Source organism: Sycon ciliatum, chromosome 12 (genome assembly GCF_964019385.1).
Source record: "Sycon ciliatum chromosome 12, ocSycCili1.1, whole genome shotgun sequence".
NCBI lineage: Eukaryota > Metazoa > Porifera > Calcarea > Leucosolenida > Sycettidae > Sycon > Sycon ciliatum.
This window is the reverse complement of record NC_088654.1, coordinates 25,419,925-25,442,088: the sequence shown is the minus strand read 5'-3', so window position 1 is coordinate 25,442,088 and position 22,164 is coordinate 25,419,925. Positions and strand designations below refer to the sequence as shown.

At 46.3% G+C, this 22,164-nt stretch overlaps 1 protein-coding gene across 1 annotated transcript in view; it reads right to left on the bottom strand.

Annotated features, from left to right (window-relative positions):
* LOC135827824 (tyrosine-protein phosphatase Lar-like) overlaps nucleotides 1-22,164 on the bottom strand; it is a 183,464-nt gene that overhangs the window by 101,264 nt on the left and 60,036 nt on the right. The window contains exons 8-10 of the mRNA XM_065340253.1: nucleotides 17,046-17,231; nucleotides 9,270-9,521; nucleotides 4,765-5,055 (exon numbers count right to left, since the gene is read on the bottom strand). Coding sequence (XP_065196325.1) covers nucleotides 4,765-5,055; nucleotides 9,270-9,521; nucleotides 17,046-17,231 — 729 coding nt within the window. The remainder of the gene's footprint in view (nucleotides 1-4,764; nucleotides 5,056-9,269; nucleotides 9,522-17,045; nucleotides 17,232-22,164) is intronic.

Genomic DNA, 22,164 nt, shown 5'->3' with positions numbered 1-22,164 from the left:
CAACAATGTTCTCTCGCCGCAAAGTGAAGCTCACCCTTCTTGCCCACTCCATAAAATACCAATATGCCCCACAACACATACGCATGCTGAACAACCCCGCTCAAGTTACGGCCCAGTACAGCCTTCGACACACACGCACTTGGCACCTCCCACCCTCCAGAACCGATCGCTGTAAAGACTCCCCACTGTACAAGTCCCTAGAATACTACAATGCCCTCCCTGCTAGCATTCGTGACGTCTCCTCCCGGCCTGCTTTCAAACAAGAAACCTGCTCACTGCTAATTAACTCAATCTGCTCCTGCAGCGCTCACCCTCTCCCATACTTGTAAAATTCAAAGTGATGTAAATCTCTTTCCAATTGCTTAACCCACAATCTCACCTTCTCATAAATTTATCTCTTATTGGCGATGGTGCCATCGTGAGAATAAAGAATTCAAATTCAAAAAAAGTCAACTAAACAGACTTCAAATGATACTTTTTTAACTCGAAAGGGACTCAGAACTCAAATTGATGTTCCCTAAAGACAGTATGTCTGAGAATACCAAATTATGTGTACAAGTCGATCTCTCCGATTTCCCTCAAAATTTGCACGTAGGTTCCCTTTGGGGTGAAGATCGACTGTGCAAAACACTTGAAAAATTTCTGACGGGAGCCTTGAAACTGGCATACCCCTCAAAGATGGTCAAAAAATAACATCATTTATGAGTCTAAAAACGAGTCTCGCCACAGGGTACACGAACAAGCTAGGAACAAAATTCCTTGAAGCCAACATTGCCTTACCTTAGAAGAGTTCCTGGGACAGCACAGCTTAGCCATGCCAGCACCCCAGAAGACAAGGGCCATCAACCCCTGACGCCTCAAATGATCGTACTGAAAATAGCCAATTTACAAGCGCTGATAAAAGTACGAGCTACATCTCCAATTAGCAAGAACTATACACCGGCAGATAGTAGAACACTTCTTCTAGCACTGAGGACACGTTCCCCCATCTTCATTCTTGGGTTTTCTTGAAATAAACAATTTTGAAATTGTCCACTCCATCATGCTGAACTTCAGCCAAGCTCATACCTGCCCAGGAAAGCTCGCCCCTCCGCGACGTCTCCTTCAGCAATTTCTACTCCAAAGCTACTCCCAACACTGCAGAACAAAGTGTATCGTTGACCCTGAAAAGGAAAATCAGCGATGATCACGTGTCACTCCAAACGACAAGCTTCTCCTTGAGCTACCCCCACTTTTTGGTGCGACTGTTGATGCAAAAGTGACCGAGTCCTGAGCAAAGGTTTTGAATTTTACAGCAAGAGGTACAGTGAAATCACGTGCTTCATGACGCAGGATGACGTTTTCCGGATCACGACACGAAGCAATTGATCACGATCGTGCCTGGCACGCTACTCGGAACGGACCGTGATGGCTGAGGTAAGGTCAGGGCCTGCTGGAGAGCCGGGTCAGCCGGGTCACGCGCCCGGCTGGGGAACTGCACGACCTGGCTGAACAGATAACACCGGGTCCAGTCTGACCCGGCTGAAAAATGTCTCAAACTGACAATGGATTCCTAAAATACCGGTATTTTACGATTTGCGGACCCCATCTGTTGCAAATCTTGTAACCGTACACACTACAGTCTACAAGCGACAGAAACTTGGCTAGGGTCAACTGGGGTCAACTGGTTCGAGCGCGATCTGGCCAGCGGCGAGCAGGAAGTCAGGACATTCAAAGTCAATGGGGCAGGCAGTCAAAAGCGTAACTTTGGCTATAGCTTTTGACACAGTTGCAAGTTTTCAGCCGACTGGTGATTCGGACGATGGAGCACTAATTAGAAAACAGAATTCCTTTTTTCAAATTGTTAAATCAGAATCCAATGGAACTGCTTTGCATTCATGTCGTTTACCTTCTACGTTTGCGGACTTCGATAGTTCGCCTTGTTCTCTAAAATTTCCGATTTCCGGTAATAAATTCGCCTTTCTGTTTTCCTGCGTTTTGAGCAGGCTTTTTGGTTGTTTTTCTGCCGGATGGTCAGGCTGACCCGGCTTGACCCGGCTGGCCTGCATGCGCCAGGTACACTCTGACCGGGCTGTGTTGAATGTCTAGAGCAGGCCCTGAAGGTGCGCTGCATTTCCTGCATGGTCTGCTCAGAACCCCAACAAACTGTCCTAGGAGTGTTGCAATGGCAATACGCCTTTGAAATATTCCCCCGTACAGCAAGGAGAGTTATGCATCTTTTACTCTTACCTCCTGCTATCCCGAACATGGTCCAACAGTAAAAATCCCTTGGGTTCATGCCGATGCTCGACAAGAGCTGCTAGCGTGGTCGCTTTGTGTTGACTGGTACAAACAGTGCTTTATGCATGAACCGCATGGCAGATTTATTACGTCATTAGGAACGTGATTTTAATGGTCTTCAAGCTACATGGCCAGGGAAAGTCCCAGTTCGCAGGCCTACAACACGGCCAGCGTGTTCTTAGGCTTTGTGACAACGCGAGTGTGATCGCTTCTAGAGCAACGGGCGTTGAAGCCAAGTAACAACGCACTTGACCAAGCTGACTTGGATATTTCGTGAGCTGAGATTCACGAGACTTGTCATTCTTGTGTAACGAGGCACGTGATGTCACCATGCCTCTTGCAGTAAAATTCAATACCTTCGCTCAGGATGTCACTTTGGCATAAGAGATCGCACCAAAAATTGTTGCGCACTAGAAGCTTGTCATTTGGAGTGACAAGTGATCACCGCCACTTTTCCTTTTCAGAGTCAACAATACACTTTGTTCTGCAGCTTTGGGAGCAGTGTTGGAGTAGGAAAATGCTGAGGATACTTCACGGAGGGGCGAGCTTTTCTGGGCAGGTATGAGTTTGGCCGTATTTCTGCATGATGGAGAGGAAAATTTCAAAATTGTCTTTTTCAAGAAAACCCAAGAACGCTGTTGGAGATCTTCAATTATCTTATTATTGAGTTGAAGTGTCGACAATTTTATGAATTAGTGCTTACTTCACTTTTAGCTGCAAGTCCTGTCACAAGATAAGTCTCGTTACAAGATAACGTTTTTGATAGCCCAGAGATTATCTACTAATGAGGGAGGACCTGTACTTTGGTATTCTCAGACATGCTCTCTTAATTTTGCAGCCATCACACTTTTTTGTTTTAAATCTTACCGAATAGTAGTCCGTAAACGAAGTGACTTGAAGTCACTCCCTCAAGACACGCCTGCCGCCCTCGCTATGCGGAGTTACTTCACCTGTGGGGACAAGGTATGGCGAGGGCGGCCACGGACAACCATCGTGTCCACACTATCCGCGGACCTAGAATCAGCAGGACTGAGGAGTCTGAGGAACTTGGCAGACCTGGAACACCTGCGGGCCATCGCCGCTGACAGGCCTGCGTGGCGCGAGCTGTGCCAGGATGTACGCAGTAACTAACGGATGGGACAGAGGCATTGTACAGATCCCGTGCATTTAGCACTTACCATCGACCATGAGTTACAAACCTATCGTCGTTGTCTGTTATTCTTGTTTTATTTTTTGATCTTTCGAATAGATCCCGTGCATTGAGCACCTATCATCGAACATGAGTTATGTGTCTATCGCCTGCTGTCTAACATTTATTTTTTACTTTTATTTATTTTTGTTTTCCTCCCTGCCCACTCTGCCTGTCTTCTGGCACATGCGAATACGTGGACTTACTGTTGACGTAAACGCGGACGTGCGTATAATATAATAATAAACGAAGTGTTCAAGTTGCAGGCACTGCATGTAACTAGGGGTGAAACGAATTCACCGAATATTCTAGAATTATTCGTTTGGAAAACAATTCGAATTACCGTACTCTCACGATTAGTGCAAAGGGCGCACTATTTTTTCAACGTGCAGCACAAATGGGGCGCTATTCAAGAGAGGGCACTATTCAAGAGAGAGAGAGAGCACTATTTTTTCAATGCTGGCACATTTACGTCATCTAGCATAAAAACAAAGAAGGCAAAGAAAACTGAACCTAATGTGTTCTGTAAACTATCACGACTCCACAGAAAGGGCACCAGGAACTGCGATTTGGATCCTGAAACCACCAGTTCGATGACATGGACAAGAACATTACCAAAAGAGCACCTAACTTTCACATGCTCTTGGTTACAAGACGGGGGGGGGGGGGAACTATTCAAGAGAGGGCCATATTAATATTTTGTTCACTAGCTCTTAGAGACTGGGGAACTATTCAAGAGAGGGCTTTAATCGCACAAGTACAGTATTCGTTTTGATGTAACATAACACGGTGTAAAAATTTCATTAGTGAATTTTTTTAATCCGCAAAAAGATGTAACGCTACCACGCTGAGATGTCGACGCAATGTGGCCCCGATATCACTCTAAATTTGCCCAAACAAACAATGAACGAATATGGGTAACTCAGGAGGAGTGTTTTGCAAACCCAAAGAGAGCCATAAACCCGCTGAGATCTGCTTGTTACGTGGCAATTTCCCGCTGAGGAAACATACTTGCTGGTTTGGTCAACAAACATGACAGTTTGGACTGAGCCCGGATGATGGATTTGCTAAGTTCCGTGTTGTTTGCTGACACGGTAGGTCGACCACAGGCACAAGGCCAGAGAACTTTGTGCAGACCTATCCACAGGAAAAGCTTGTGCCTTAACAAGCATCAATAAACAGTGCTTATTACACTACATTCATGCCATAGAGTCTATTGACGAGGCAGCAGGGAGGGGGGCGGGGGGGGGGCTGGGGGTACCCAGCCTTCAATATTCTCTTCGTTTAAAACTTACGTTCCTGGGTTGTAACAATAGTTTGGGTTAGATTCGGTCCTCTTCCACCGGATGATATGGCAGCCATTGAGAATGTGTAATTCGTGCTGAAATTTAAATCAGAGACTATTTTCTGAGCGACAGAAGGGTCAACACGTATATTGTGAACATTGCTTGTGGCTCCATATTCGTTGTAGAATATATCATACCCTTTTGGATCACCATTGATATGCGGTTTTTTTACCTTTGTCCACACCAAGCGGACAGAAGTGGCACCAGGAAATAGATTAAATACGGGAGATTGAGACGGAGCTGTATATTTGAATGAGAGAAAATCAGGACAAATACAAGTAAACGAATAAGCGGCACGGAGACAATAACGTTGTTATTGCAATCAGCAGAATCAGTGAAGCGCACATTGGACATAGTAATGAACAAGAATAAAATATGGATAATAAAATTTCCTAGCAAGTTTTCTAGAGGCGTTCATCAGGGACATACGTCTCAATAATGAAATCTAGCAGTAAACAACAATATATACGCGCCATACTTTTCTCTTCGCGTACCCCTGTTATTAGTTCTCACTTCTCTAGTCTTTCTCACTTCACCTTCTTTTCTCCAATTTTTTCATATAGTGCATTTCGTACTCTTCCACATATATAATGTTGTTTACTGCTAGATTTCATAATTACGACGTATTTTCCTGATGAATGTCTGTAGAAAACCTGCTAGGAAATTTTATTATCCATATTTTATTCTTGTTCATTACTACGTCCAAGCGGTTTTTCCAGCCGTGCTGCTACCCACAGTCAACTGGGTACTTGTGGCCAGGCACAAGGGGTACATGGATGCAGCTAATGGGGTCGTTCTCGGCACTTGTGCCAGTGGTTGTGAGACTTATCCACTCACCCCCACCGTTAGGCGCTGCATCTGCCGCTAGGATTTACTGGGTGTTAGCGGCCGTCGTGAGTTCCCTTCGGGAACGGACACGATAATTTACTTTTTTTTTTTACTACGTCCAATGTCCGCTTCGCTGATTCTGTTGATTGCCATAATAAAATACAAGTAAACACTTACATAGAAAAGCCATAATAGAAGACTAATGGCAGCATGGTTGACGACAAATTAAGTTCCATGCTGGCTGCATACCTCAACATAGTTTGTGGCTGAAAGACTAGAAAAAGACACCCTTGAAATATCGTGCTTAACCCTTTTCATGCCAGCAAGTTTTTCCCTGTATTGGCCGCACTTGTCTCTGCACTGCGCTCACCTGTTCAAAGCCGCAAGCGCAGCTCGGGATGAAATTTATTCCTATTTCACTGTACCTTGATGGATTTTCACGATCCATGACTTGTTGGAAAGATCTTGACCATGGGATGCCATTCCATGGGCTCATAGCTTGATAGGCATACCAGGGTTACTTCCACCTCCTCTCCAAGTCCCCTACCATGCCTGGAAATATCAAAACGACTGGTTCTCGTGTTTTCTTTCGTCTTCTTGCTCATAGTGAACGGATTTTCACGATTCAAACTGGAAATGCTGAGAATCAAGCTGAGATTCAAGTGTGCTCGTTGAAGTTCACTGTGCATGCCCTATCTCTAGGGAAAATCCCTAGCCCGCGCGAAGTCGAAAACAAGAATTGTATCGACAACCAAAATGTGAAATTTGCGCATTCTGGCCATTCAATGTTTCGCTGCTCGGTCATACCTTGTCGTATCGCAAAGAACTTTATACCCCTGGAAAGCTGAAACCTTTCGAGCGGTGTCTCATTTTCTAGAAATCCGAGAATTTCGCACTGAATTATGACAGTTTGTACACTCGTCTATAGCCTGCAATAAACATGTTTTGTACAGCTTAGCATCTTCTGAACATTTTGAGCCATCGATTGTCAAAATCGGCCAATATTGTGCTACCTTATACAGTTTCGAAGTGAGGTAAGTCGGCAGGGGCGTACGAGAACTCCCGTGCGCGACGACAAGGAAGGAAGCATGTGTATATACGTTGTAGATGCTGAAACTATACCAGCGAGGCAGCAGCAAGGCGTTTTTTGCAATGTTTCCTCCGTGACTGACAAACTCTTGAAAACTCTTCACTGTTTGCTGTCGGCATGTCATCGGTGCTCTACTGCTGTGTGCTTCAGCAGCTATGGCGAACCTAAAATACTTGACCAGTACAACGGCGAAGCCATTTGATTCGTTCTCTTGCAACGAAACAGAGTGGTATATCAAATAATTCACAACTCTCCATCGTCACTTCTCACAGCAGCGTGGCACGGCTCTTTCACTCGTATACGTGTATTTACAAAACACTCTGAGAACAGAGATAACGAGCTAGAACTGGAACACGGTGTGAGTCTTTTCTTCATTCCGTCAAGGAGCTCTTGTTCTCTATCTCTCCTCACCTGCGCCAGCGCATCAGCGGACGAGATAGATGTTGATCCCTTTCTCAGCAAAGACTGCAGAAATTGCAACTTCTACTTATCGCAGGAGTCCGCGTGCGAAATGTCTGAAGCCTTCGGCTTACGAGGCCAACACTGCTCCCAACACATGGGCTCGGAAAGAAACAATAATAACGACGGTGAACGGTAACCAAACTCACTGCGCAATTTACCAAAGTGGAACGAAAGGCCCCAGCCGGTCTCCGTCTTCCTCAGTTCTACTTCTTCTTGTCAGTCACTGCAACTCACAAAACCTCGAGTCCTTGCTGTGCTCCACGCACTGCCGCGTGCATGTAGCTCAGGTCACGCGATCTCATTTCTATGGTGATCAGATTTCAAGATGTCCTCCCACGTAATCGAGTTTTGGCATCCCAACCGTGTGCCCTGACAGTGTACATTGCACAATGTAGACAGAACGCGTGAACGCGTCCATGGCCAATCTGCTCATACTGAAAAAAACGTGTAAACGGGTCCATGGCGCGGAAAAGGTTAAAGGGGAAGTGCATCGATTTTTCAAGTAGGGTCCAGATGAAAAATAATTTGATATCGATTCGAATGGCATATCTCTTGCTTGCATATGATAAGCCAAACTTAATGTAAAAAACTTATCGATGACGCACATTCTGCTTAGCTCCGTGAGAGAGAGAAGGTCGATCACGGCAGAATTTGGTTATTTTCAATTGGTTTATTGCATTCACGAAGTGAAAGAAGTGCTGTATTCAATGCTGTTAATGCCGTGAACTGTTTGTCGGCCCGCATAGCCAGCAATCGTATGTCATCACGTACATTGAAAATCAACATATTTTGCGAATCGAACTTTTTTCAGCATCATTTTTCAACGAGGACGAAGCAAGGTCGGCCGAACGAAGCCTAGAGGAAGAGAATCATCTTGTCCACTTCACCATGACCATACTGACATACATGTAGGTACGAGATGAAACAACTAAAAAGTCAACAAGAAAACTGCACGCCCACCGCCGCGCTGAATTTGGTCTGACAATTTTCTATAACCACCAAAATGCACGAGGAGCAGTCAAAAATCAGCTACAGACGTACCTTTGTCGCTCTCTACTCCTTTTTCAAGCCACGAAAGTCGCCTGTCCACTTTCAAACCGGGAACCGAAAAATAGTCTATTTCAGAACAGCAACTAGCTTTGACTAGCTACAAAGATTACACCAAAGGATCAAACAACAACCAGTTTCTTCAGTTTTTTGGCAGAAGACTTCCTTGTGCTTGGCCCAGCAGGCCAAAAATCACACTTTGTTGGAGGGCAAAAATTACAACTATCAGATGTCCTCGATTGCTGGCCATATCCTGCATATCCCTAGGCTTACTGCAGCCTAGGAAATGGCTCCTCTTGTAGAAGGTGCTTGGTATTCGCCATCTCTTCTGAGAAATGTTCAGCAAACTGTCCAAAAAGTACGACATAATTTCGTTCGTCAATCTTCACCACCCGTCGTCTCACCTGGGTTCAGAAGATGTTTCGAGAGATAGAAGAGTTGCCAGGAAGCATCACATCCATCTTCAGCAAGTTGAAAGATCAAACGGCGTGGTCCTTGGTTTGGGTAAATGCTGAACGTCTCATTTGTCCCAACCAAGATTTCACCACTTTGTTCGTCACTATTTTCGCTTGTCTGCTGATGTCTCCTCACTCCAGCTTTCTCCTGTCGGTGTTACGTCAAAGTACACAGCCGAGAGGACTAATAGTGAACAGTTCACGACACTAACAGAATTGAATACATCCTTCTTTCACTTTGTGAACACAATAAATTGAAAATGACCAAATTTTGCAATGATCTACCTTCTCTCCCAAGGTGCTAAGCAGAACGTGCGTCATCAATGCGCTGGTCGCTATAGTAACGTGAGCATACAATTGGTGATTTGGCACGCTTGGCTTATCGTATGGAAGCGAGAGATGTGCCATTCGAACCGACATCAAATTGTCTTTCATCTGAACCCTACTTGAAACATCGATGCACTTCCCCGTTAAAAGTTTGTTGCCGAATACACGAAGTGTACAACATGTGCAGAGGTGCTAAGTTGAAGTGCAATTTAATGATTGACATACATTTAACTGAGGTGGCTTACCTGAAGCGCTGGTCATCACAATCACAGCAGCAGTAAACTGTGATGGCAGTTGACCAGTTTTTGTGTTGGAAGATACTGAGTAGTTTGTGTATGGATAGAGACCTGATATCGTCACATTCAAAGTGTTTTGGCATAGAACATATTTGAATGTATTATTTTTCACACAGAAATCTGTGGTCCTGTTTTCAAAGGCGGAAAAGTGTGCAGTTATTGATGTTGAATTGCTGGAGTATGTCACAGTCGGGAGCATTGCTGAAAATAGAAGCAGCAGCAGATAAAAAAATACATTCACAACCATGTCCTTCACAAAACGTTCATGCTATATCTGCCTCTTGTGAATTACTTGGCAGCTCTATTCAGTTTAAATCTTTTGAAATCTTAACCCTTTAAGAGCCACAGGAAATTTTCAAAATTCTGCATTTTTCGTGTTCCTTGGATCATAGCTTCAGTTCTACTCACTCAATCCTCACAATCTAGGGCTTCCTGGAAAGGTCTCCGCGAGAGGAAGAGAATGAGGTCGATCATGATAGCCAGCACACCGTCTATCCAGCGCTAGATCGCAGCGACAGTACGAAAAATGCCCCAAATGCGTCCAATTGCGTCCCGCTCCAGATGTTTCATTTTACTCGATTGTGGAGTTCCAATTTTTTCGCTGTGTACTCTTGACAATATCAACAGTGAAACCCGTGCAAAATCGAGTACACCAACTTGTGGAAAAGTCTCAAAATTCTCAATACTAAAGTCGCACTGCGCGCTTTTGAAATTGCCGCGATCGCGGCTCAACTTACGTGTGATTTATCTCAGGAACCGTTGCTCGCAGCGCTTCGCGGATTGTTTCTCCCGACAGGTGAGAGTTTTCTCTTCGCCCTGGATATTTCGATCACTGGATTTGAGCGAGATTGGACTGAGTTACGATCTTTTGAAGTTTTGCATTTGAATGCGTCGTTTACGACGCATTCAAGTATGGGGCGGCTCTTAAAGGGTTAAGAGGTGCTAGGATGCGCCTTCCCACTTGGAAGGTTCAAAGTTATACGATTACATACAGCTGTTGGAGTGCGCATGCAAGACGTGCTAGAGCTCATGGTCAGTTAGTTGTAGAACGTCAGTACCGTTGGTCAGTGTCGTACAGTGTTATCGCATGGGCTGATTGTTTCGTTACTGGTGGTGTTTGTGGACATTATAACATAACTTGTACTTCCTTGGTTCTTTTCTCTACTATAAACTCTCGTTGAAATCAAAAATATCTTACGTAGACATGGTTGCACACCAGGCACTGTCCAAGTACCATTGGCTTGGCATGTGATAGTTTGTGTTGTTGCAGAAGGATTGACGGCATAGTCAGGAGAACAAGTTATTGTCTTGGTACTGCCGACTGTTGTATAACTGTAGGTGTATAATTTTGATAAAATGTATATTTTGCACAGTTAGGGGCCGTCTGTAAGTATCGGTATTTTTTTAAAGACGATATTATTTTGTTCGTGTGTGTGTGTGGTGGGGGAGGGGGCTTTGGCGCTGTTCGTTGTTTTTGGCGTAAATATAGATGTTCACATACGCTACTTTTAGGTATGCACCTGGTACTTGCTTGTTGCGACTCGTGCACCATGCTGCATGCAGGCACTTGAACCTTGTGACTTGTAGTAGTACGGCAGCACAGGGTCCGCATTCAGAGAGAGAGAAGAGAAGAGAGAGAGACTTGTAGGGAGAGAAGAGAAGAGAGAGGGAGAAGAGAAGAGAGAGAGAAGAGAGAGAGAAGAGAGAGAAGAGAAGAGAAGAGAAAAGAAGAGGGAGAGGGAGAGGGAGAGGGAGAAGGAGAAGGAGAGGGAGAGGGAGAGGGAGAGGGAGAGAGAGAGAGAGAGAGAGAGAGAGAGAGAGAGAGAGTTAGAGAGAGAGAGAGAGAGAGAGAGAGAGAGAGAGAGAAAGAGAGAGAAAAAGAGAGAGAGAGAGAGAGAGAGAGAGAGAGAGAGAGAGAGAGAGAGAGAGAGAGAGAGAGAGAGAGAGAGAGAAGAGAGAAGAGAAGAGAGAGAGAAGAAGAGAGAGAGAAGAGAAAAGAGAGAGAAGAGAGAGAGAGAAGAGAAGAGAGAGAGAAGAGAAGAAAGAGAGAAGAGAAGAGAGAAGAGAAGACAGAGAGAAGAGAAGAGAGAGAGAAAAGAAGAGAGAGAGAAGAGAAGAGAGAGAAGAGAAGAGAGAAGAGAAGAGAAGAAAGAGAGAAGAGAAGAGAGAGAGAAGAGAAGAGAGAGAGAGAAGAGAAGAGAGAGAGAGAGAAGAGAGAGAGAAGAGAAGAGAGAGAGAAAGAGAAGAGAGAGAGAAGAGAAGAGAGAGAAGAGAGAGAGAAGAAGAGAGAGAGAAGAGAAGAGAAGAGAGAGAGAGAAGAGAGAGAACAGAAGAGAGAGAAGAGAAGTGAGAGAAGAGAAGAGAGAGAGAGAGAAGAGAAGAGAGAGAGAGAGAAGAGAGAGAGAGAGAGAGAGAGAGAGAGAGAGAGAGAGAGAGAGAGAAGAAGAGAGAGAAGAGAGAAGAGAGAGAGAGAGAGAGAAGAGAAGAGAGAGAGAAGAGAAGAGAGAGAAGAGAAGGAGAGAAGAGAGAAGAGAGAGAGAAGAAGAGAGAGAAGAGAAGAGAAGAGAGAAGAAAAGAAAATAGAAGAGAAGGAGAGAGAGAGAAGAGAAGCGCTGATGTGCTTCCTCAAGGTTTGTGGACTTCAGGACAGAGGATATGAAATAATCGGCATCATAAGGCGGTGTCCTTCACCGCCATGTGCAGGCGGCCTGCAAGCGTTTGTTCATCCCTGGCAACTGCGTTAGAGTTGACGAGCGCATGGTCAAGTGCAAGGGACGCGCTCCTTTTCCGCAGTTTATGCCCAAAAGCCCGTCAAATGGGGCTTCAAGGTCTTCGCTGCCTGCGACCCCCAAAGCCCCATTGTGTAAACTTTGAAGTTTACACAGGCCAGCAACCTGGAGGTGAAAATGGCCTGACTCATGCTGTGGTGATGCGGCTTGTCAGTGACGTGCGCGCCGGAAGTGTGATCTACACGGACAATTTTTACACTTCCGAAATCCTGGCCACATCTCTTCGTACCAAAGCAAATATCGTTGGTTGGCACCATCCGCGCGAACCGCACTGGATTTCCAGCCGTATTGCGGACCGACATGAAACAGTTCGAGAAACATGCAGAGCGAGGTGCAACACGCTATGTTCGCAACGGAGATCACCTGTACCAGCAATGGAAGGACAAGCGGTGTGTGTCAATGTACAGCAACATACATCAGGGCCATAAGCATGACACAGTGACAAGAAATGTCAAGATTGATGGTGCACACCAGCAAATGGAAGTGGAGAGGCCAGTGTCCATCAGAGACTACAGCAGCAGCGTGGGTGGAGTCGACACGTTCGATCAGCTGATCGAAACGCATCGTGTGCTTTCGCAAAACGAAGAAATACGGAAGAGTCTTTTCTTGGATATGGTTGACTTGTGCGCTGTCAATGCATACCGCCGCTTTCACTTGTGGCAGAGCCAGCATCTAGGGGTGATAACTCGATGATGCAACTTGCAGCACTCAGATTTCCCCTGTAACCTCATCCGGCAGCTGTCATCGATTGATGAGCATGCACCGCCACCGAAGCGCTCGTATCGCCCAGTGCCTGTTCCACAGGATGTCCAGGTTACTGTTGCTCAGCTTCAGATACCTGGAGTGAGGAAAAGGAAGAACTGCAGAAACTGCACAGAAGTGGGTAACAAGCAGCACCAGTGTGCTACCTACTGCACTACGTGCGATGTTCACCTCCACGTCAGGCGAAATCATAGCCAGCAATCGCATGTCATCTCGTACATTGAAAATCAACATAATTTTGCGAATCGACCTTTTTTCAGGATCACTTTTCAACGAGGACGAAGCAAAGTCGGCCGAACGAAGCCTAGAGGAAGAAAATCACCCTCTCCACTTCACCATCACGATACTGACATAGATACGAGATGAAACAACTAAAAAATTCACAAGAAAACTGTACGACCATCATCGCGCTGACTTTGGTCTGACTTTGGTCTGAGAATTTCTATCACGATCAAAAATGTACGAGGAGCACTCAAAAATCAGCCACAGACGTACCTTTATCGCTCTCTACTCCTTTTTCAAGGCACAAAAGTCGACTCTCCACTTTCAAACCAGGAACCAGACATACCAGTGGTCCTTTTCAGCTGCTCCACGAGCGCAGGAAATGTTCACCAAGGGGCGCAGAGCAGCATCCATTCCAGAAAAATAGCTAAAATACGAGTGAGACTGCATGCCTGAGTACATGAGTACATGTATGAGTACATGCAGAAAATAGTCAATTTCAGCGTTTCTGCTCCAAACAGCAACCAGCTTCGACTAGAAACAAAGATTACACCAAAGGATCAAACAACAACGATTTTCTGCAGTTTTTTGCAGTTGGCTTCCTTGTGCTTGGCCCAGCACGCCAAAAATCACACCTCGGAGGAGTACAAAAATTACAACTCTCAGATGTCCTTGATTGCTGGCCATGAGCACGTCATAGTACATTTGAGATCAGCGGGAAGAAGATGACGACGTCCACTGTCTTAGTATCTGTGCACACGAATCTGCTGTGTGTGTGACTCTGTGTGTCAGCTATGATATCATCTTCTGTGGTTCCATGCCTAGCATGTACGTCTGAACCATCCTGCAAAGTTTGAATGACGTAGGTTGAGCGATCGCTCCGCGAAACATACTTTTTGAAATTCTCTCCATAGTATATCTTCCACCATTGAAATTTCGAATTTCTTCAAAAAAAGTGCTGAGATGGGTGGCTTGCAACCTCGATATGGCTTGTTCCAGGCATGCTTTGGAGCCATCTTCTGTTGAAGTAGTGGCGGGGATCTGCCCTGCAACTGCTACAACAAAAAATGATTCGATCTGAGAAAGGGTGAGACCGCGAATCTCGGTTGAATATTGAGTCACGATGATTTCAAGCCTTGTCACGACGAAGATGGAGTTCTTTTTGGAGATGGACGTCGCGGCAAGGGACATGGTGTCCGACTTCTGGCGTCTGGTGAAGCCAGGGATCATTTTTCCAGTCAGGTCGGCAGCCTAACCGTCGGTAAGCTTGTGTTTGGATCCCGTTCTGCTCGATGTGGTAGATCACAAACAATTTGATATTGCACAAATTGATCTCAGCATCGTGCGTACGGTATTTTATGTTCAGAAAATCCCAAAGTGTCTGTGTATGGCCGCCTTATGCCACGAGAAACTCCAATCAGGCTCCTTTGTCCTCTGCCTTCATGATTGAATGTCCACTTCGTTTGAACAACGAACACAACAATCGAGGACGGCTTTGCAATGAAAAATACAGCTATGCTGGAGCTGAAAAAACGGAGAAAAAAACGTGCTCAGGATGAGACTCGAGTACACGCATACTCTCCCCGCAGGTGAAACGCAAATTTTTGTGAAAAATGCGTGTCGCCGATTGACCAGTAATTTCGCCTGACGTGCGCATCACGTGTCTTCGTTTAGCGTCGGGATATCTTCAGTTTTCCTTCCACTTCTGAGGGAGCTGATCCTTAGCTGATGACGGACAGCAAGGTGAGTATACCGGCGTCGGATATCGGATCCACATCAAGTGTTAGTAGGAAATCGGCCGGCAGATCGGTCACTAAACCCAGATCTGTTTCCAGAAGTTGGAGTTATCAGAAGGCCAGATGTTCACTTCCATAAAGACCTTTATGTCCCGATTCGATCAGGCGTCCGGGAGTCTGTCAAGCAAACCGATCCGTCGATAATGATTGGGACTTTATGTTCGAGGGGGAAGATGAGTCCAGCCCAGAGGAAATGCCATGTCTGGCAGATTATGTGACTGCGACTACTAATAGCAGAGAATACAGCGAAGTTTGCCACGTTCAAAGGGTTACTCAAGCAGCCCTCGAATTGCACCACCCTGGTTACGGCTATGATGACGACAACAAGAAACGACGGACCAAAGGTCCCGTCGCTTGGAGATGCGCAAACTTCGTCACAGGATGTATTGAAAGCAAACACACTGAGTGTTCGGGGTGTTGTTGTTGTTGTTGTTTGTTGTTGTTTGTTTATTTAGAGTCGAAGAACAAACAGGCAAATTAGCCTGATCACATGATATCGACTAAAAAGGAGGATAAAGTATAGAAGGCCAGTGAAGGTAATGATACTGAATAGAGTGGGTAATAAAGTTTTAAAAAGCCAGTTAGGCCAGTAAAGGAAATGATAATACAGCGGGTAGTGGCATTACTGAAAAGCAGCATGTCCTGTGAGGGATGGTGCTGAGTCGAATAGTCTTTGTCCCAGGAAGCTGAGACTCTCCCTTCATCCTTTGTTCCCAATCCAACTTGCGCACTCCCACCGGAACTGGGTGACTGCGCCCTACTGGATGGCGATTTGTATGCAAAATGTCACTAAAAGCGCCATTTTGCTCTTCTTAAAGCACGAATGACGGCGATTGGCCCATATCTTGTAGTCTTTTGGACACTGAGTCGACTGGTTTTGGTCCGAAAAGGCGGCGATACAGCGTTCGGCTCTTATTCCTAATCGAACATGGCTGAACAAGCGGTCACGTGCTCGTGCGTACACCAGTCACCTGGTCACTGTGCCTGCAGGCTACAACTTACAGCATGTTTGGTAGAGTTTACGTCACTCGAGTCGAACCTTTGAACCTTTGAGTTGAACCTTGGTGTGAAAGTTGTCGCCTGCTGGCACGGTGACCAGGTGACTGGTGTGCGCACGAGCACGTGATCGCTTGTTCAGCCATGTTCGATTGGGAATAAGGGCCGAATAGTACATCGCCGCTTTTTTGGACCAAAACCAACCGACTCAGCATCCCAAAGACTAGAACATATGGGCCAATCGCGGTCATTCGTGCTTTTATAAGAACGAAATGGCGTTTTTAGTGACATTTTGCATACAAATCGCTATCTAGTAGGGCGCAGTCACCGGGTTTCGGTGGAAGTGTGCGAGTTCGATTGGGAATAAAGGAGAAGGGGAACGTCGCAGCTTCCTCGGATCAAGACCATTCGACTCAGCACCCCGAAGATTGCTGAGTACGAGTTAACTCGCGCTTTATTCATGACCTGATCCACTACGTACGAGTTAACTCGCAAAAACATTCGCGCGATATATCACAGTGCATAGACCAGTGTACAAACTTTTGTAACTTCGTCAACCATAAACGCATCGCGACAATAAACACACCTTTGAAAAGGTCTTGACCTTATCTTTCCGAGGATATGAAGATCTTCGCCATTGGATAAGAATTCATTGAGCGGCGACAAGATGAACACGGAAATCACAGCCCAGAGTGAAGGCGAATTTGTTTGTGCATGACTTCATTTTGTAGGGGAGCGTGCCAGGGGATTTCCCTTTGGCACGGCGCATGCGTAATGGACATCAAATGAAGCGCTTGGATCTCAGCTTTGCAGCGCAGTTTGAATTGTGAAAATCGGTTGAATTTGGGCAAGAAGCCGAACAAGAATGTGAAATTGAGTTGTTGTGCCGTTCCGAGGCACGGTGGAGTAGTTTGGAGAGGACATGGAAGTGTCCCTGATGTGTCTATGGAGCTGATACCTGCCAGAATGGATTCGCTTAGTCCTGATCTTTCCAACGAGCCAAGGACGATGAAAATCCATCAAGGTGGAGTGAAATGAGAATAAATTTCGTTCGGAGCTGTAAGTGCATACTCCACTAAGAGAGTCAGTGCGCTGGAAAGCCAGTAGATTGGAGAAAAGGGGCTCAGCATGCAAAGGGTTAAAACATTAGAAATACTCACGGATACAAGGATTCGTAAGCGTCGGTGTCCAACTACCATCAGTGCCACAAGATATTTTCTGTGATGTCGTAGTATCAGCTGTATATCCAGTATCACACATCACCGTGAGTTTACTTCCAGCTGTTGTTGGACTTCCAGTTGGGAATGTACCATGAGGAATATTGCCTGGTGGTGATCCACAGTCCCCTGTGTGTGCAGCGGATTAGAAATACAAAAATAATGATTAGTTACATATTATGTAGAAAGGGAAAGGACATACAGTCAAGACCACCAAAAGAACAATTTTTGCCTTAAAGTAGGTTGCGTGTATTGAGGCTCTCGTTTTTCCGTAGTTTTTAGGTAGCTTTTGGGGACTAGCCCCAACAGCCTGGGTGGGATGGCTAGCCCAGATCACACTGAGCAGCTGGTGAGCGCCGAACAGGTCCATACACAGCTTCGTTCATTGCCTAGCATCGAACACAATATTGTAGAAGTGCTGAGAACTCTAGCTCGTCTTGAAAGCCAACTTCAGGACCAGGAGAAACGATATCAACGAAGGATTAGTGGATTGAGCTCCGAACTTTCCCAGCTGAGAGAGGATCTGGCCGACACTCGCCTATGCCAAAATTTGGACATCGGCAATGTTACGTGTGCGTCTTGTAAATCAAACTCCTCCGCCATTGCAGACCTAGAGAGAGAGAGAGCAAGAAACAACCAGCCAGAGGCAGCGCCGAAATCGAAATAAACGTAGTACAGGCACAGAAAGTCGTTCACAGTCCGCCGTACCCGTAGAGAGTTCACGACCCATTGATCCCGAGATGGACCTGACCAGCAGTGTCAGATCCGACGTTGACAGCTCAAACAAGCCGTCCAACTCCCGTACACATGGTACACCCGGACCAGCTCGGAGTTGACCCCGCCACGTGTGGATCGCTTGCCGAAATTTGAAGAGATGAGTGAGGATTCGGACGCCACATGGCGACTCATCACCTCCACCAAACCCACAGCGAAGAAGAGAGTCCTGTTTGTCGGAAATCTGATGCATGCAATTACTGCAGACCAGCTGAAGGAGTTCATCGCAGCAAGAGCAGCTGAGGCTGACCACAATGTCCAAGTGTTTGACGTAAAAATATTTCAAAAAGAAAAATCCTCCACTGCGCGTATTGTTGCCAGTGCAGCGGACGAATCGTTTCTCAGCAACAAGCGCTTCTGGCCAAGGCCTGTGTACACAAGAGAGTGGAACTTCGATAAGTACACCCAGTCTGATGCCAGTGGAGATCAACAAACAGCGCAGAGCAGCACCACGACCACCAACAGCAGCAGCAGCCGCACGGACCACAGTAAGAGCGGATACGGCGTGGATTGCGATATCCTAGATGACACCTGTGGAGCACCGGCCCGGACTCCAGGCCAGAAATCACGGGGCTATCAGCGTGACTCGCCGCCCGAGACGCAAGCTGCGAAGTTTAGTGTCACTGTTGGCAACGCATTTGCATCTCTAAGTCAGGATGTGGATAATATATCTGTGCAATGACTGGAAGAAGATTAGGCAACGACCCTGCTGCTCATGAACTGAATATGCAAACGCAAACTCCAACAATTCGAATTTTACTGCTGAACATTAGGAGCCTGAGGAACAAAGTTGGAGAGCTGGCATGGCTTGCCGACCTTCACAGTCCTGACATCATCTGTGTAAACGAGACCTGGCTAGACGACACCGTGTCTGATGGAGAGATAGCTTTGGATGGCTTCAACATACTGCGCTCAGACAGAAAAGATCAGGCCGGTGGAGGAGTCTGCCTGTACTCCAAGGCATCCCTCCTGGTCAAGCCAAGAATGGACCTCACAGAATCGGCAATTGAGAGCTGCTGGGGAGAAATCCATTGCCAATCTGGAACTTGTTTGATAGGAACCATTTATCGACCTCCATCTGAGCCAGTTCGATACTGGGACTGCCTGGACGACCATCTCCATTCAGCTATAATGCCCGGGAAGAACGTGATTATTTGTGGCGACATCAACATAAACACCAATCCAACAGCACCTCCAGATCCACAGCTTCATTATCTTTCTGACCTCGTGGCCAGCTACAGTTTATATCCCGGAGGTCACCAGCCGACTCGGTTCTCAGCAAACTCTGCACCAACCACACTGGATCAATTTTACAATACATTCGACCCTCTAAATATGGCTACTGTTATCCCCATCGCGTTCAGTGACCATGCAGCAGTTCTCAGTGAATTTCAACTCAGCCCAGTAAGAAGTACTGTAACTTCTGGGCTACGGCGACACTACCGAAACATAAATCATGACCAGTTCAAGGCAGATTTGGTCCAACAGGATTTTTGTGAAATTGACGGAAGCCCAACTGTCATGTGGACTGAGTGGGCCAGCCGCTTTCTACAAGTGTTAGACAGACATGCTCCTCTTGCACCAAGCCCTCGACGCAAGAAAAAATCAGTACCATGGATGAACCGCCAGTTATTACACCTCTTGACCAAACGCAACCGGCTCCATAGGAGGTGGCTTAGTGATGGAACAGAACATTCCCACTCAGCTTTCAAGGCTGCCAGGCGGGAAGCTACCAGCTATAATAGGCAACAGAAAGAGACCTACTACCAATCCAAGTTTCGAGCTGCGTCTGGCAATACCAAACAGACATGGCACACGATCAAAGAATTGAGTGGTAAACATCGACAATCTCAGCCACCTCAATGTTCTGTTGATGCCATCCGAAACACCTTTGCAGAGATAGTAGAGGACGCCAGCCGCCCAGTGCATCTCTCATTTCCCTACGGGCCCGCCTCAAGCACTGATCTGACAGCCTTTGCGCCAGTGTCTATTGCCAGAGTGAGGAAGCTCCTCGAACGTTTAAATCCAGCCAAGTCCAGCGTTGATGATGACATTTCTGCAGCCCTTCTCCGCGCACATGCAGACGTACTGGCGCCATCCCTGACTTTGATCTTTAACAAGTCCCTGAGAGAGGGCATATTTCCTGCCCAGATGAAAAGTGCTAGGATATCGCCATTCTTCAAAGGTGGAGATCCGAGCATGCCAAAGAATCATCGACCAGTGTCCTTGTTATCGATTGCATCCAAAGTGTTGGAAAGGATAGTCCACGAGCAACTCACACGATATCTAGTCCAGAGCAATTTATTCCCGCCAACTCAATTCGGCTACAGATCCCACCACTCTACATCCGACGCACTAGTGCTAGCTGTGGAAGGTATCTGTGAGGCCCATATGAACAAACTCAACACAGGTGTAGCCTTTGTTGATATGTCAAAGGCATTCGATAAAGTGAAACATCAAACTCTTGTGCAAGATCTGTTCGAACTTGGCATCTGCGACACGGCACTCTGTTGGCTGGTGGATTACCTCTCTGATAGAGAACAGTACGTTCAGGTTGGCCAGACTAGAAGTCTCCCGTACACCAGTTACTCAGGTGTCCCCCAGGGGTCGGTACTGGGCCCACTGCTATTTATTGTCTATGCCCGCGGCATAGCAGAAGAACTATCGCCGTTTAATGTGGGAGCAATCCAGTTTGCTGATGACATCTCTAGACGATGTAGCAGGGAGTCTGCGGAAGCTGTTTCTGCACACCTTTCAGCTGCTGTTCAGCACCTGGTCACCTGGCTGAAGGGCCGTGGTTTAATTCTTAATGAAAGAAAGACACAGATATTGCCTATTCCCCCATCCCCATCTCAAGCACTTGAGCTGCATGTCATTTGTAATGGGCAGACGCTGCCTGTTGTGAAAACGGCCAAGTATCTTGGCCTACATTTCGACTCAGACATGAGCTGGAACACCATGACAAGCCATGTTGCACGCCGCGTTGCCACTAAGATTGGGCTACTAAATCGAAGTGCAGCATGTTTGCCTTTTTCTTGCCGTGTTCAGTTTTTCAGGTCCTTTATACTATCAGAATTTGACTATGCATCTGCTGCCTATGCCCCTTTCTTATCGTCTTATCAGGATAAGCGCCTAAATAGTTTGTTCAAACGTGTGGCTCGCTCGGTGTGCAGGGCAGCCCCTCGCACTCACACGGCTCCCTTACTTGAACGCATGAATGCCCATACCCTCAGCATATACACCCACATGCACATTCTTGTATTCATTTGGCGCTGCCTGAACAAATCTTCAAGTACTCTGTTTGCAAGCTTTTTCACCCGTAGTCCCTCTCTCCGAACACGAGGAGGGAGCAGCAAGTTACTCATCATTCCTGTCTCCCCCACTGCATCCTCAGCTAAGCGCATTAGCCATGCTGGAGCTATCCTGTGGAACCAGCTCCCAGACACAGCACGCCTCGAAAGAAAGCGCTCCACTTTCAAATCGCTAAGCCTGGCCTTTCTGTTAGGCAGTACCGTCAACTAGGATGAACTCATCTGCTTCACTACCTCTCTCTCTCTCCCTCTCTCTCTCTCTCTCTCTCTCTCTCTCTCTCTCTCTCTCTCTCTCTCTCTCTCTCTCTCTCTCTCTCTCACACTCACTCACTCCTTTCTTCCCGGTTGCCGTGCTTGTGACTTTTTTCCCCCTGCTGCCGTGCTCATATTAGTTATCTAACTACAGCTGTATCTTCTTCTTGGTTCTGTTTGTCCGCTTATTATTATATATTTTTCTTTTCTCTTATTATCAGTGGGACCATTGTCATTAGGTTTAGGCCTGTTTTGGAACTCCACTTTAAATAAAGCCAAACAACAACAACTTCGCTAATAACGACTGCGGATATAACGACAATTCGCGAATAACGACCGAATTTCCATGCCCAGAGCAAAGTCCCATCTAACTGTATACATTTAACTTCGGATATAACAACTATCTGAATAACGACAATTCGCGTATAGCGACATGCTTTTAGTGCCAGGTGGTCATATTCACTGCTTGAATAACGACTTTCTGGGCTTTTGACAGCTATTTCAAGTACCTAGTACCTGTCAGTCAAGTACAATACCTGTCATGCAGAAGTACCAGAACCTATGGTGCACTGGTGATGGATATTATTATAAAGGCACACATGCAAGAAAATGCAGCCAAGGGGGGGGGGGGGCTTTTTCTTCCTTTTTTATGTTGGCTTCAAAATTGTTGGATTTACCAGCACACCTATATGTATACAATGTACATGTAGTTGTACATGATTTTA